The sequence below is a fragment of the Corvus moneduloides genome, chromosome 21 (assembly GCF_009650955.1).
Source record: "Corvus moneduloides isolate bCorMon1 chromosome 21, bCorMon1.pri, whole genome shotgun sequence".
Classification (NCBI taxonomy): Eukaryota; Metazoa; Chordata; class Aves; order Passeriformes; family Corvidae; genus Corvus; species Corvus moneduloides.
Genome location: NC_045496.1, coordinates 119,335 through 135,520, shown reverse-complemented (window position 1 = coordinate 135,520; position 16,186 = coordinate 119,335). Strand labels below are relative to the sequence as shown.

Genomic DNA, 16,186 nt, shown 5'->3' with positions numbered 1-16,186 from the left:
AGGGAGGGAAGTGGGAGCAGGAAGAGCCAAGGGAGTGGGTTTCCATGAGTGTTTGCCAGGATATTGGAGTGGTTGTTTCCTGTCGTCGTTTCCTGATCAGTTTCTCCAATTCCTAACTACTTGTAGAGCTAGGTAGGTGATTCCCTATCTAGATTACTACTTGGGTGGAGTATTTAGTTTTCATTTTTAAGTGAATAGTTTTAGATTAATGAACAGTTTTAGATTCTTTGCTTTTGTGGGAAAATACAGGTTTCTAACTTGCAGTTATGCCCCGCAGCACCAAGGTTCTTGAAAAAACAATTTCCTGAGGATGAGGTTGTTTATTTAGGACCATATTTATAAAGAATTCATAACCACTTTTAAGGTCTTTAACATATAGTTCAGGTCCATTGATTTTAGGGCACTTATTTAAGTGCAGTTAAATGCCTAAAATTTTTACTCAGTGAAAGAGCCTAGAGACTTCTCTTGCGGTGTATTTTTGAGTCATTAGTGTTCTCTTACAGGTAATTATGTCGTAAGTAAAAATATTTGAAAAATCAAAAATAGCCAAAGAAACTGTTTCTTTGACTGTCCTCTTTGCTGAACAAGAAACATGTTTTTATACAGATCAGCCTTTTGATTAAGTACTGAGTACTTTTTTGTCTCTTAAAAGCTGTCTAAATAACCTGTTCCTATAAGCCTTTGTGTATGGGTTGTTCCAAATAGCATATGACAAGGCTTATTTCTTCAAACTGTTGCAGTTTTGTCTACAGGGAAAAAGAGAAGTTGTGCCGACTTGATAGATGACAGGGAGCTTTATTTGGATGTGCCAGGTGTTTGTAGGATATCTGAATTGTTTGGATAACATTAGGTGTTTGCTCCTTGGAAAGGACTGAAGAGAAAAATGGGATTTGCCTTTGTGTGGGCATTCTGCTTGGACCAAATGGGCATGCCTTTTCCTTGTATTTATAATACTGTGAAGTGCAGTTCATAGGTTTTTTAAAAGGCTTTAGGCTGAATTATGTGATTTGCAAAAGATTTCATAGTTGATTTGTCTTTCATACAGAGCATCTTGGAGATCAGCTTGCATTAAAGTCCATGACTAGAGAATAAAACATCCTACTAGCAGAAAGGTACTAACATCCAGTTATTTCTGGCTGTGAAGTCTGAGAGTTGTCTTCAGCAGTGTAATGCAGTTGGCAATGAGTGGTTTGAAAGACTTGACTTTGAGAATGAGTGAAAATACTATAAAACATCTTCATAAAAATTAACTTTGAATCAGCGATCAGAAATTCAAGGTAAGCAGAAAGAGATAAGAATGTGCCAATATTAAAAAGGTAAACTTTGAGAAATCAGATTGTTTTTCCAGACAGGGTGCAGTTCCATTGCTGGATTCATTTACCACAAGATCTTTCAAACCCAAAAATTTAAAAAAGAAAAGTGTTTTTTTAGGAGTAGCAGGAAAAAGAAAAAATGGATGGATCCAGAGAAAAAACATTGTAAAGAAAAATTACCACCCAGACTCAAACCCAAAAGTGTTTATATAAGATCTATCTCAGGAAGTCCCTAACCACCACTTACTTCTGACAGGAAACAACATCTGGAAAACAGCTATTGTACCTTTGCCTTTTTCCTATAGTCTTTTTTGAAGCATTTTCTGCTTTCTGACACTGGATAGCATATGTTTTAAAATGTTAAAATGCATCACTCTTAAAACATTTAATCTTCTGTAATGTATTTTTCCTGATGCATGGGGAAAGCATTAGGAAATAGCTGGGTTTTGGGAAAAAATGAAAAAAAAAATTGGCAGTATTCTGGAGAAAATCTGATTTTTTTTTTTAGGAGGAAAGCTTTGGTAGAAGGCTCCAGACCGCTTCAGAATTTTTTAGCCTGTTTCAGTAGATAACAAAATGATTTTCACCAGTCAGAGATGATTTGGGGTACAGCTTCTTGAATGTAATTCCAGTTGAGTTCTTTGTAACATTTTCTTTCACACTGGTATCTTAGTTTGAAAGTTGCTTGGGTTTTGCTGCACTTGCTGATCTGTTTTTTCTATATTAGGCTTCATTGCTGCAGTGACAAATGTGGGATGATTAATTCCAGTGATTCAGTAGGGTGAGGTTATTCAGGAAGGACCATGGGATCAACGTCAAATTTTAATTTTGTTAGTTGATGTTGCTGAGGCTAATTGAGCCAAAATAAGGTGGTCTCTCTAGCTCTACCTTTTTGTAAGGTAAATTTTGCTTATACCTCATGATACAAGAGATTGCTTGAAGTACGTGCTATATTCACAGTTAAAATCAGAGTCCATTGTCTACTTGTATACATGGAACCTTCCTGCTGCAGCAAATTAGTTCATGTAACTGCTATACTCCAAACTCCCCTACAATAATAGATATGCAGGTATAGGCTAGCACATTTATCAAACTTGTCGTAGAAAAATAGAGTTGTGGCTGGAAGAGACCCCTGGATATCATCTGGTCTACCTTCTGTGGAAAGCAGGGCCATAAATTATGTTATCCAGGGTCCAGTCAAGCCATATCTTGAATATTTCCAGCAAGGGAAATTGCTCTCCTCCTCTGGGAAACCTATTTCAGTATTTAAGTGTATTCGCAGAGAATAAATTTGCTTATATGCAGAGAGAATGTCCCCCATTACTTCTTGACCTGTTGCTATCACTCTGGAGAGAGCATTTCCATCTCCCCTGTGACTGCTTTGTAGGTACTATGGAAGAGCAGTTAGGTTCCCTTCCTGCCCCTTCACTTCTTTAAGCTGATCAAACCTCTAAGCTGAACAAACCCAATTCCTTTAGCCTTTTTTCCTATGAAAAAAGCTTTCCAATCCTGTAATCACCTTGACTGCCATCCATGGGACCATGTTGTAATTGTGTAATGTCTCTCTTGAGACATTTGTAATGAATACATTTCTGTGTGTTATAGATCACATGGTGTTGCCTTAGCAAAGGTTTGTCTTCAGGTTTTTTTAGAGTATTCTGAATCCTACCAAGGTTAACCAGTATATACATTTGGTTTTGTAGAAAATTTTTCCAGCCCTTAATCCATGGAAAATATCCAGTCGACTTGAAACCAGCGATACCACAAAACAGTTGGCTTTTTTGCCTATGAGCTAATCTCCTGACAATGGCGTCTTTGGTTTTACAAACTGCTGACTGTAGTAATTTGGACTTTCTACCACATAGTTAATTGATAAGTTACTGTCCCTCTGTCCTCTGCTCTGTTTAGTGCAATACAACCACACTACTGTATGTAGGAAAATGCTCTCATAAATATAGTTGACTACAAATTGGAAACATATCCTTGTCTCTTCTGGCTCTCCTATCAAACCGGTGTCATTCAATTTGTGAGGAGCAAAAATGGAAAATAATTGCTTTCCATAGATTCTCTTTTGTTATGTGTGCCAGTTACTGTGTGTCTTGCAGACAGTGCTTCCTGTACTGAAGGAATGCTCTATGCCCAGGCATCCGCGTTACACAGCAGCATATGTACATTCAGGGGCTGTGAATATCTTTAGAAGTGTACATGATTGTAAGTAGGGAGCTAAATTGTTCATTAAAGCATTTAGCTTTTTTTTACCTCCTTTTACAGCATTTTTTACCTCCTTTTACAGTTTGTAGTTTTCGCAGTAATAGTACATATATATTTACCAAATAAATAATACATATATATTTACCAAATAAATGCGATCGTTTGTTGCAGTACTTGATCAAAATGTTACCTTAAGAATAATAAATTGAAGTCCCCAGGCTAGTGTGAAATACTTCTCCGTCAGCTATTCTTTGTTGCAAAGTAGTGAATGTCTGACTTACAAAAATACCGTACAGCAGCTGTTTCCTAGCTTACTTGCATTTGCAGAATTGCACAGACCCATAGCACAGCACTATGCACAAAAGTATATATCAAGTATGCAGTAGTGGTGTGGTTTAACCACCTAATTTTTGGTTTGTTAGCCCTACTATTTTACAGTATAGTTTTATATTCATTACAAAAAAGTTTTAAAAATTAGAAAGTAAAAAAGACACAGTTGAGAATGATGCAAGTTTTCGGTCTTTATCTGCACAGATTTTTTTATGATCAGTTTTGCAACAGTGTATATTTCTGAAACAGTTTTAGGTACTGTAAGTTTTGGATTACACCTTGTGCCTGCAAATTGTCATAAACCCCCAAAGAGATTTAAAATTCTGAATTTTTAAGAATAAATGGTGCTGCTCAGGTCAAAGAAATCTGTGACAGAACAGAAAACTTGAACCCAGGCTTTCTAACTTCCAGGCAAATGCCTTAAAAAACAGATTTCTCTTTATTTCTGTTACTGCTGTTTAAAGTAATACCTGCCCAGCTTTTCTCATTAGTATAACTTCGTACATGTGATTTACTGGACTGAAAATGTTTTGTCTTTCATACCATGTTTTGTTAGTCTTTTGTAATGAGGAACAAATTACACACTGTAGTTGTTTGTGACCATTTCAAAGCTTACGTGCTCCAGCTCAGGTTCTTCAGAACTGGGTGAAGCTGAATAACCACTGATTTTCAAAGGTTTGGGAATATTTTTCTTAAGACCTCTTTGTTAGTACCCATCAACTCCAAAATATGCTTATTTATTCCCTGTCTCAGTGCTACTTTCTCAGAAGCCCTGCATATTGAATAAGGAAAATAATAGGAGAAGCTTAACTGTGAATCCAGACACAAATACACAGACTTAGGTTGGCATCCTGCTGAACACTGCAGTTCTCCATAAATATTTCTTTCAGTAAAATTTAGCCTTGGAAGTTGTTGTCTGGTGGATGGAGCGCTCAAAATGTACTATCTTGATGGCATTGACTACTACATTTCAAGTTCACTTTTTTGTCATACAAATTTTTTCCTGCCTTTAAACTGTTACCAGTATTACTGCTTTGTTTGATCTCTCCAGTAGAAGTTTAAAAGCTTGGTGTTAGAGTGTTACAGGTTTGGTTTTCTTTTGCCAGCTTAAAAATAATTGGTCCCCTTTACACAGAGTGATTTTCATTAATAAATTTAGTCCTGGATTATTTGGCCATGCTTTTCCTTTGTATGTGTTGTTACTTCATGATATCATAAACTAATGAACACTGTTGTCTGCATACAGTATCCAGCTGCAAAATTAGTTCTGGTGACAATGGAGAAAAGTGAGTATCACTGGAAAATGATACTTGTCTGTGGAAGAAGCTGCCCATGAGCTCACCCTCTGGAAAATATCCCGATGGCTTCACATCTTAGCTTTTTCAGTGCACAGTAGCACATATATGAGCCAAAGTTTGAAAAGCTAGTGCTGTGTGTTTGCTTTGGCATGGGGCAGCCCTGAGGCTTTCCTTTGAGAAATGGGTCTTGATGTCTTTTGCTGAAGGGGATAATTTTGTCATTCCTCTGTGCAAAATAAACTGATTCTTATCTCTACCTATTATCACATCATATATATAGAAGAGTTTAAAATATCACTGCCCAGATTTAAAAAAAAAAAAATCATAAAAACCCAATTATCCTTCTTGCTTTAAAGGAAAGGGGGGAGCAGAAAAATATGGGAAAGGTGTAGCTTGGCGTGTAATTACAAAGAGTGTGTTCTTCTATATTCTAGCATATTACATTCAGTTTAATTTTTTTGACATCTATCAGTTGGGTTTTTTCTTCCTACACCCCACTACCTACCAAGAGCCCATTTCCTTACACTTTTATTTGGAATTCACAGGGCCTAGGCTAACCGCCTTTCATGTTTTTTGATGCTTGTGTATCTTGTGATCCTCATCTATATGTTGTCCTGAAAAACAGATTCTTTGTCCTGAAAAAAGGCTTACAACCACTTCTACAGAGTGGTTATAACCTTTGATATCAATGAGAATAGCTGCATACTTGCTCAAAATAGCCGGAAAGTGGCCTTGACTCAGGCTGCCATAAGGCACGTTGCAGTGTAGAGGCTATGAGCAAATAGAATTTTTGCAGTTATAACTCTAACTACATTTTGATGTGCCACTTGACAAGAGGGGACAGCGAAGAGCTGCTGTATGGAACCTCAGTCTAGGTAGGATCTCTAGACCATTGCAAAACCTTGGGGACTCAGGATTTGCTCAACACTGAACTGCTACAGAGCCACTCTAATACTAGGGAAATTGGGAGTTCTTCCTTCATTCTGAGGTGTAAGGTGCCTGGTCCATGTTGGCCATGCGTAGATCTTAGGATCTCTTGAGTGTGTGGGATGGTGGCTGGAGCAGCTCCCAGTGTGGTTGAACCCCTTGTAGTGGATAAGTTCAGAAAAGCTGAAAATAATAATTGGAGTTGTTTTTTCCCCTCTAAAATCTAAGTAAGACTGAGACGTGGAAACAAAGCAGGACAAAAGTGCTGTCTGTGTTTCTCTAGTATGTTATGTGAAGTTTAGTATGAGATGTAATAAATTGGTATGACTAATATCTTACCTACACAAGAGTGAAAAAGGACAAAGAAAGAGCAGGTATTGCTGCCCTGGACAAACTTGTAGAAAATTGTCTTCTAATCAGATAAAGTCATACTCTTTTTTTCTTTTTATCTCTCTGCTTTTGTATATATTTTGATGATCTAGGAAAGCAAACCCCGATTACTCCCTCTTCCTTTAAACTCACTCGTCCTTTGGCTTGGGATATTACTGTATCTGAGGGAAGCACATTGGCATGCTTAATCAGTAGGTCCAGAACTGCAAACTATTAATATGAATTACAAAAACATAGGGGGTTTTGTTTCATTTTGTTTTAAGAAAATAGAGCAAATAAAACAACTACTGAAAATATTCATAACTTTTGATGATACATCATTCTGTCTTTCTAGAGATAGAAATATGTAGAGATAGAAATGAAGAAAAGTTGAGAATGGTTTTTAGAAGGTACTTTTTGGGAGAAAGCAATAAATACCCCAGGTTACTCTTAAGATAAAACTGGTAGGGTAGTCTGAGTCACATGAACCTCTGCTTTATAAACTGTACTCATATTTATGAGATATATTACTTCTTCAAGGGAAGATTCTTAATATGGGAAGAAAATTTTTGAAGGACTGATCTGTGTCATTGCAGGAAGTTAAACTAACTGTAAAACTTGACCTGATTTCTAAGCCTATTTTTTCTTTAACCCAGCGTTACTGGAAATTCCAGTTGGTTTGTATGTTGTTCAGTTGTTAATCCAGCTCTATTCCACTCATTTACAAGGTCTTAATGTCCCTTTCGGTTTTGGTGGGATTATTAAATTACCTTTGGTCACTAGACCACTCTCCTATTTATCATGTCAGTGGGTCTAATGGGCATATCGTTCTTTCATAGTCCAAATTCACAGATTGCTGGGGACTTGAGAGACAGTTTAGTTATGGCTTTATGGTTTCCAAGCAAAGCATTTAACAGTTCATAACAAACTGAGTTTGTTCTGGCTTGTTGCTGCCTCTTTGTCTGTTTCTTCAGTTTTCAGTGACAGGTCATATGATTTCTTCATTCATTCCTCCTTAAGCAGTGTAAGGCTTTTCCAGAATGCATGAATGAATAAGCTAAAAACCTAAAGAAATTAGGTATTGCAGCCTGGCTAACACTGGACATAACACAGTGTGATCCAATGAGCAACGTACTGGTCAAGGTGGCAGAGATCTGAAAAAACAGATATGTGGCGAACTCAGCTTGAGTGAAAAAAAGTCTTGCAAGGGATTTCTGTAAAGTATTCCTAAGTCTCAGGGCAGAAAAGTTAGTGGAGATCTTCCAGACTGGTGGCAGACCCAGGAAGCATTGCAGTGGGCTCTGGTCATGGGGCCCAGCAGCATTCTGTCCCCCCACTGTCAGCTCCACCGGCTGGGGCAGCTCTCATTCTTTTCTTAGTGTCCTTGTTATGGTCCTGCAAATTGCTCGTAGTAGGCAGTAGCCTAAGTGCAAAAAACCTTTTCTGTCTTTTTAAGAGGTGTCATAGAACTCAAGCAGTAATTACAGGATTTTTCAAAATGCAAATCCCAAGCTCTCCTTTGTTTAATGGGCCCAGACCACAGTGGGGGTAAACTACTTCTGGTTGCTATATTCATTAAAAATTATGCAACTGTTTCTGTTTGAAACACTAGAACAATTGGTTGATTGATTGATTTGTTTGTTTCAGGAATTTATCTCTTGGATTTAATCTACATTGATTCTGCATATCCTGCTTCAGACAGCATAATGGAGAATGAACAAAGATCCAATCAAATGAACAATATTCTCCGAATAATAGCTGATCTGCAAGTATCCTGCAACTATGGTTGGTAAATTTTGTTATACCTGTCAAGCCTTAACTAAAATTTCTTTAGTGTGAAATTGTGAAAGCAGATTTTGGCCCCGAGGGAGCACAAGAGGCTAACATTGGTAGAGTTGAACACTAGTAAGGGATGTAGCTTCCACTTCTGTGTAGCTTCAGTCTTACCAGTAAATTGGGCAGATAAGCACATATTCTAAATTGTAAGAGCTATAAGAGAGGGTGTGTAGAGTTTACTGCTACATGTGGGCTACAAATGACATACTTTCAAGTGCAGCTATTGCATTTGGCTTCTATTGTTTCCACCAGAGGCAATCAGAATTATCTTAATATCTTCCCTTTACTTTGCAGTAGATACGGTGTCTAGAGTGTGGAATGTGTTCATTTGGTTATCATTTTGTTGTTAGCATCCTGGTGATACGTTTAGAAAATGAAATACAAATATTTCAGTCTATACAGCAGTTGTTCAATTGTGCTAAGCTTTTCCATGTATGTCACTCCTGGATGAAGTCAGGAAAATGAGGGGCTGTTTCTTTTTGTTAACAGGATTTTAGTCTAAAAATAATTTCTGCAATTTTAGCCTGCCAGTGAAGCTGTATATCAAGAAATGTGCTGGTTTTGCTGTCTTAATGAATACTCAGTGTACTCTTGGTGACTTAGCATGACTTTTCATAGCTTATATATGTAACGAGCTGAAAAGCCTTCAGAAGATTTAAAAGCTGCAGTTTTGGAGAGCTTAAAAAAAAAATTGTGAAAAAACAAGGTGAGGTGTTAACTGTGTATGCTTAAGTATCCAGCCCTTGTCCTTTTTTGTCAACTTCAGTATTTCAAAGTACTTAAAGGTAGGAACTAGGCATAATAACATAGGATTCTGAATAGCTAGATTATTCAGGTGTCATTTTCTTATTGGGAGTTTCGTTTTGTCTCTGAATACTTTGGATGACAAAGAAACCTCGTTATTTCATTGACCCTTTCCTTTTTACAGTTTTGGTAGCTTCCTGCGGTGCTATGCATTAATTTTGAGTGCTTTTGTTAAAATCAGGATGAAAATTAAAATATGGTCTTGAAACAATACTCTGAGATAATGGGTGCCTTTAAAACAGTTATCTTTACAAGAGCACAAAAGTTAAGTGAGGTACTACAAGGCATGTTCCTGTCCATGCACCATGTGTCAAGGGGTTTTTCTGTCATTCTGAACTTGGTGTCTTTCATTCTTGGTATTCAGCACTGTAATTATTAATTAGTTATTTAATAACTTTCAAGTCTCCTCAGTTCTTGGACATCAGAGAACCAATAATAATAGCTATGGCCATTATATTATAATGTATTTATATAGATATTAAAAAAATAGCTATAGCTGTTATATTATAATATAGCTATAACTAATAGCTATGGCTGCAGGCTTTGATCTTCCCCAGAACAATGAACACAAAATTCAAGCAGGTTTTGCAGCAGATAATTTTTTTCCACCAGTGAGATAGCATCTAATAAAATTCATGAGCTTTCATGATGATGAAATGCATCTGTATTTTCTTTAACAACTGAGAGCATCACTTTCGCTCAATCAAGTGTTTAACACCTTTTTAGAGTAAAAGTAGTATTTCTGCCTGATTTATTCTTTAAGGAGGTTCAAATTCTGTTTCCATGAAGGTATAGTAAGAACCAGAAAGAAAACTCTGAACTAATAATTAATTTTGGATTACATAAATGTTTGTGTTGTTTGTTTGTTTGCTTGAACACTCCACAGATCATCTCACAACACTTCCCCATGTGCAAAAGTATTTGAAGTCTGTCCGTTACATTGAAGAACTTCAGAAATTTGTAGAAGACGACAATTACAAGTAAGTACTGTTCTTTTCTTCAGGCATTGGGAAATTAAACAGGAAGATTACTTAGTCATTAGTTTTATTAAGAGCTGAACAAAAAGCCCTTGGCTGAAGATGTTTTAGGGTGTTTCTGCTAAGTAAAATCCAGAATGACAGTCTTTCTTTACGACTATAAGCAGATTTACGAAGTGAAGTATAGCAGTGAAAAGTAACAGTTAACAGTTCAGAGTAGATGAAAATCTAGTCTTTATTCTATTACATGATGATTGTGTTCTGGGAATTTTGTTCAATAACCCTAAAGTCATCCCCAAGATGTCTAGTATTGCCTCTATGGCATTATAAATAATACATTAAGAACATTTACCAATTTCAGATTATTATTTTTAATAAGTTAGTACTTACGGTTTGGGGGTTTAAGTTTTGGGGGTTTAAGCATGTTAAAGCAATGTTTACAAAAGACAAGAGAAGAGTTAACCCATACAGAGGTTTGAAGCAGACACCAGAGAGCACATCGGTCAATATGTGAATGTACTCCAGTTAAAGGAAGTGAGAATCCCTGGCCAGTAATTCTGAAAGAACTAGCAAATTAAGTTACACGCCTAGCAGCCAAGGCTTTAAATAGCTCAACCAAGGTAGATACAATGCTATACAATTAGCTATTGACAAATAGAGTAACTATTTAGGCGAGCAGAATTTGAAATATTCAAGGCAAACGTATGTTCAGTAATACGATACTAGTACAAAATATTTTAGCATACGTTTTAGAGAGCAAAGGTGGTAATGAACTTTAAAACCAGTCTTGTTACCAGTTTTGTTAAATACTTCAATTAAGAACTTTGTCTCAGAATTTATGTATACTGAGACCGTATGCTAATAAAACAGTGATGGAAGGGTTCATTGAAATAGAACATGGTTTGGGTATCACAAAGGAAGAATCTGATGACCTGATGACTAAAGTGATAGTGACACAAACCCCAAAATGTTATATAATTATTCTAACATTAGTTTCTGGTGTTGATCAGTAGATAGCAGTCACAAGTGAGATACAGCCCTGAAAGGACCAATTCATCCCTACTCTCTATCAAATATAGTGTTTCTATGAAAAAATAGGGTTGTTTATACTGCTTCAGAAGGAGCTGGTGAGAGCTTACATGGGGCATTGTATGCATTTCTGGCCATCCATGCTTGCATGCTTGAAAGTTTAAATAAATGCTGGTGCAATCAGATGAATAAAATCTATCTGGTGACACCAGATGTAAAGAACTAGGTTGGGCCTTAGCCTAGGAAAGGAGAAGTTTAGGTAAGAGAATCACTATATATACACACAGCTGGAAGAAAATGGGGAGGGTAAAAAGCAATTTAAATGAAATTTTAATGGTAACACAAGGATAAAACGCATAGAAAATTTTAGAAGTTAAATGTTGAAATACAGTTTGTAACTACCAGAGGAATGGAATTCTGGAACCTCTTCTTATTCAGAGTAGTGAGACAAATAATCAAATTATTTTAAGTCGAAACCTGATCAGTTAGTGAAGTGAAGGCTACCAGTTAGTGTTTGTGAAAAGAAAAGAGCATATTCGGTAATCAGAAGACTGTGCATTACCAGTGTGGGGTCATGTACACAAGCATGTGAAGAGTGACCTGCACAACCATTTACGTTTTGCTGCAATTAGTGCTGATGCTGCTGGCATACAGATGCAACCTTCTGCTGAGATGGGAAAAAAGGTGTCATCGTAACAGAGACAACCCATGTTTTAGCATAACACAGGTCAGACAATTTGGTTTTTTGATTCTGAATATAGCTGAGTTGCTGGTAACTCCAGCTGTTCCTCTCAGCTCTGGCTCCAGCCGCGGGGCATGCAGGACTATACCTTGACCAGATCTGTCAATAGGAATTCTTGTGATGAATGCGTGTGGAACTTTGCTTTCCCTGAGAGAATAGTTCTAAAAGTAAAAGCATTTGGACACGGCGTTATTTTGGAACTTCTCAAAGTATTATCAGGGCATACTTCAAATAGAGATAAAAGGTCTAAAATTTGTCCCCTTGCTTAGGGTAAACTTCCGCAAAAGAAGCTGAATGAGCACTGGGTCATTCACTGCAAAAGCTCACGCTTGGTGATGGTTTGAGATCTTTGTGCCTTTGTGTCTGGTTCGTCACAGATACTAAGGATAGTGATGTTTCTGTAGGAAAATAATTAGGGAAAAAAAAAGGAATGTGTTTAATGTTTTCATAGCAAAATTCATCTGCTCCATGGAATTAGAATTCCTGCTAGAGTACTGATGGTGGAATGTATAAATTCTTCCTTTATTCAGTCTCATGACACTGTATATGTTTCACACACAGACACATTGTGCAAGAGATGCACATCAACCATGAGCAGTGCACCCAGCCTTTGAAAAGGTCAAGCAGTCCAAGACTTTTGTTAAGGGTAGTCTGAGATACAAATCTCAGTGTTAAGATTTAACGAATGGTCGTTATTTACTAATTTCCCACATACTTCCATGCTTCATTAAAGTTGTGAAGACAGAGAAAAATTAAACTGAGTAGTCACTGCTAAAGGTGAAGACCTGTAGTTAGTAGAGGCTTTACAACTCCTGGACTGGATTAAAGAAACTGCTTGTATTATTCAATTTGATTTTTAGATGGAGTTTCCTGATGATGCGACAGTGTTAACACCATGTATACAACAGCTTTCATGAACTGTACTATTTCAGAAAAAATTAAACAAGTGTTTTCCATAAGCATATGATACCATAACATAATATTTGTAAAAACTAGAAGTAATTCCATTTTAAATTTGAATATTAATGTGACTTTAGCAGCAACCTTGCTGATAGTGCTTGAAGGTATTTGATATATCTTAAAGATCATTTAATACTTTTTCTTTGGATTCAGTTATTTGTGAGATTAATTCAATCAAGTTTAGTGGTTTTCTTTCCAGGCTTCACTGTGGCAAGGAAAAACTGGACTAAAGTCACAAAAGGTATTAAAAAGAGGGAAAGATTTGATTCTTACCACAGGAAAGTTGCTACAGCTTATATACATTGGAGAACTTCGATCTTTTTCTACCATGTTGGTTTCATCAGAATAAAACTTTAATTTCTTTTTTTAATTAATTAATTTAAATTCATCAAAATGCATCACATCTACCCTTAAAGAAAACTCTCATTCCTCTTCCATTTTTGCACTTGGTAAGAAGTTTTTGGATTTTGTTTTGAATATTTTATACCACATTTTCCTCTCAGTTTCCCTTAATGGATCTTTAGTTTCATAGTATTTTCTGGTCCCGTGCCAGAAGAAACTGTAAGCCTTAAAAATGCAGAGGTAAGAATCTCTTCCCTCTTTTTCTTTGCAGTGACTGCTCTTTTTGAGCCAGGGACAGCATTAGTGCTCTCTGCAGAGAGCTATGTGTGACCTTTGGCATGAAGAACAGAACTATCTCAGTACCAGGCTGTCAGGGAGAGACACTTAGATAGTTGTCCTGAAATATATTGGCAGAATCCCAACACACATTTTGCCAAATGAGAACCTCAATTACATTGGAAAGGAATATATGGCAGCCACTTTATATAAACAAAGCTTTTCTCTACAATTTTTTGTGCCAGTCCAATTGCTTCCTTTAGGTTCATGCTTGTCAGCAAGCAGGAATGCTCCAGAAAACCCCTGGCAATGATGTCATATCCTAAAAATAACAGATCTTTCTTGCTTAGCCCGTATACTGTTTTCTGCAGAAGCTGCTCAGTTTTAGCAGTATATAACATTGTGGCGCAATGCCACATCCTCTCCTAACCAGACATATCTTGCAGCCATTCCTACAAATTTTTTTGCTGACCTTTTGTCATTGTTAGGTCAGGCCTTGTATTCTCACAGTTGTTTTTTGAATGAAACCTGTTTGAAGACTGTTATTTGTATTACAGTATTATCTGTCTGGACAGGACAGGACAGGACAATCAGGCTGCTATCTATGCCTATAATTCAGTTCTTCTGAGCATATTAGGCAATATAGTAGTAAGATGACTTACAGAAAAATCAGCTCAAATTTAGGTTCAGATAGGCAAGATGCTAAGGGAAAACATTCAAGAGACGTTAATAGGCAATTAAAAGGTTATACTGACTCCTAGCAGTGCTGGTGCTGTAGAAGTGCTAGCTGTACCACATTAGTTCCAGTCCTATGGGAACAGGAATTAAATGGCAGGTGCTTAGTACTTACATTAAGTATTAGTACTTACATTAGTACTTGTAACAGTGAAGCTTGGTTGCAGTTCATCTTCAGTAAGCCTCCCAGGCAGCTATATTCCCCCGATCTTTTCCACCAAGAACTGTGGTGAAAGGCAGGGCAGAAGAAAACCTTCACTGTTAGTGTGAGATTCATAGCGATCCAGTGGCCGTATGGTTCAGTAGCTGTAGTTGTGGCTTGACTGCCTCTTCCACAGGACACAAAATACAATCATAGAAGCATGGAATCACTAAGGTTGAAAAAGATTTCCAAGATGATCAAGTTCAACCTTTGACCGATCACCACCTTGTCAACTAGACTAGGTAAATTGATTGCCACATCCAGTTGTTTCTTTAAGTCTTCCAGGGATGATGATTTCACTACCTCCCTGGTCAGCCCCTCCCAATGCCTGACAACCCCTTTTGTGGAGAAGTTCTTCCTGATGTCCAACCTGAACCTCCCCTGTCACAGTTTGAGTCCATTCCCTCTTGACCTGTTGCTGGTTGCCTGAGAGAAGAGGCTGTACCTTCCAGTCAGGGAGTTGTAGAGAAGGTCCCCCCTGAGCCTCCTTTTCTCCAGGCTAGGCCCCACCAGCTCCCTCAGCTGCTCCTCATATGACTTATCCTTTAGACCCTTTCCCAGCTTTGTTGCCCTTTTCTGAATGTGCTCCAGTGCCTCAATGTCTTTCTTGCAGTGAGGTTTCCAGAACCGAATCCAGGATTCAAGTTTTGGCCTCACCAGTACAGAGGGGCAATCACTTCCCTAGTCCTGCTGGCCACAGTACTTTTGATACAGGCCAGGATGCCATTGGCCTTCTTGCCTACCTGGGCATATGTTCAGCTGCTTTTCCTTTTCTCCTGGACCACTCTCCAGCCACTCTTCCCTATCCTGTAGCAATGGATGGGGTTATTGTAACTGAATTGGAACGGAAAGGAGCCAGCACTTCGCCTTGTTGAATCTCACATTGTTGATCTCAGCCCATTGATTCAGCCTATCCAGATCCTTCTGCAGAGCATTGCTACCCTCTAGCAGATGAACACTCCCACCCAACTTAGTGTCTTTCATGAACTTACCAAGAGGGCACTCGATCTTCTTGTCCAGATCATCAACAATGATATTAAATAGGACTGGGCCCAGTATTGAGCCGTGGGGAACACCACTAGGGACTGGCCCCAGCTGAATGTGGCACCATTCCCCACCACTCTCTGGGCCCAGTCATCCAACCAGGTGTTTCCCAGTGAAGAGTGCACCTGTCCAAGGCATGGACTGCAGCCTCTCCAGGAGAATATTGGGGGATGCATGGGGACAGTGAGGCTTCCAGCAACCTATTGTTTAAATGCTAGACAGGCAGCCCAAAAAGTTCCAGGTTGGCCAGACCCATCTTGTTTGGTACACAAATAATGGTCAGAAATGCCCTGAGGGACAGCTTTGACAACTGCACTGCTTTGTTGTGACTAACATCATCCTTGTTTCAGCAAAGATGAGTAAGTTTTATTCAGCCTCCTCATGGAGCACCTAAACTTCTGTGTAAGACAATTCTTTGTCTTCATTCACTTGCTTTTTATAAGAAAAATTGCGTAACACTGGCGTTACTGTCCTAGCAGTGGCTCCATCCTGTACTGGAGAGCATACTTCCATGAAAGAGAGCTATGTTCAAGACTGACTCCCTATTTTATTTTCTGCATTATGTTAGGTTCCTCTTTTCCTGCTTACCAGGAAGGTTACTCTAAAATGAGCTGTATGGCCCAGTATTTAAGACTGGGTTGAAATATATGTCCGTCCAGCTTACTTTTCAGAGCATACCAGCCCTAACATGTTCCAGAAATTTTGAGTATCAGGCTTAAAAAAACAGAAGTTGTTCAGTCATCTTTCCACTATCCAAGAATAAAGGTTTCATATACTCTTCCTGTGCCTAT

The 16,186-nt window shown here is 38.0% G+C and overlaps 1 protein-coding gene across 14 annotated transcripts in view; it reads left to right on the top strand.

The window, feature by feature from the left end:
• Positions 1-16,186, top strand: part of RALGPS1 (Ral GEF with PH domain and SH3 binding motif 1) — an 87,067-nt gene that overhangs the window by 39,136 nt on the left and 31,745 nt on the right. For all 14 annotated transcript variants that reach the window (XR_004244079.1, XR_004244080.1, XM_032130914.1 and 11 more), the window contains 2 exons: positions 8,096-8,233; positions 9,975-10,068. Coding sequence is in view for 12 of the 14 variants with exons in the window: in XM_032130914.1 (XP_031986805.1) it covers positions 8,096-8,233; positions 9,975-10,068 (232 nt within the window). In the remaining 2 variants the exon portion in view is untranslated. The remainder of the gene's footprint in view (positions 1-8,095; positions 8,234-9,974; positions 10,069-16,186) is intronic.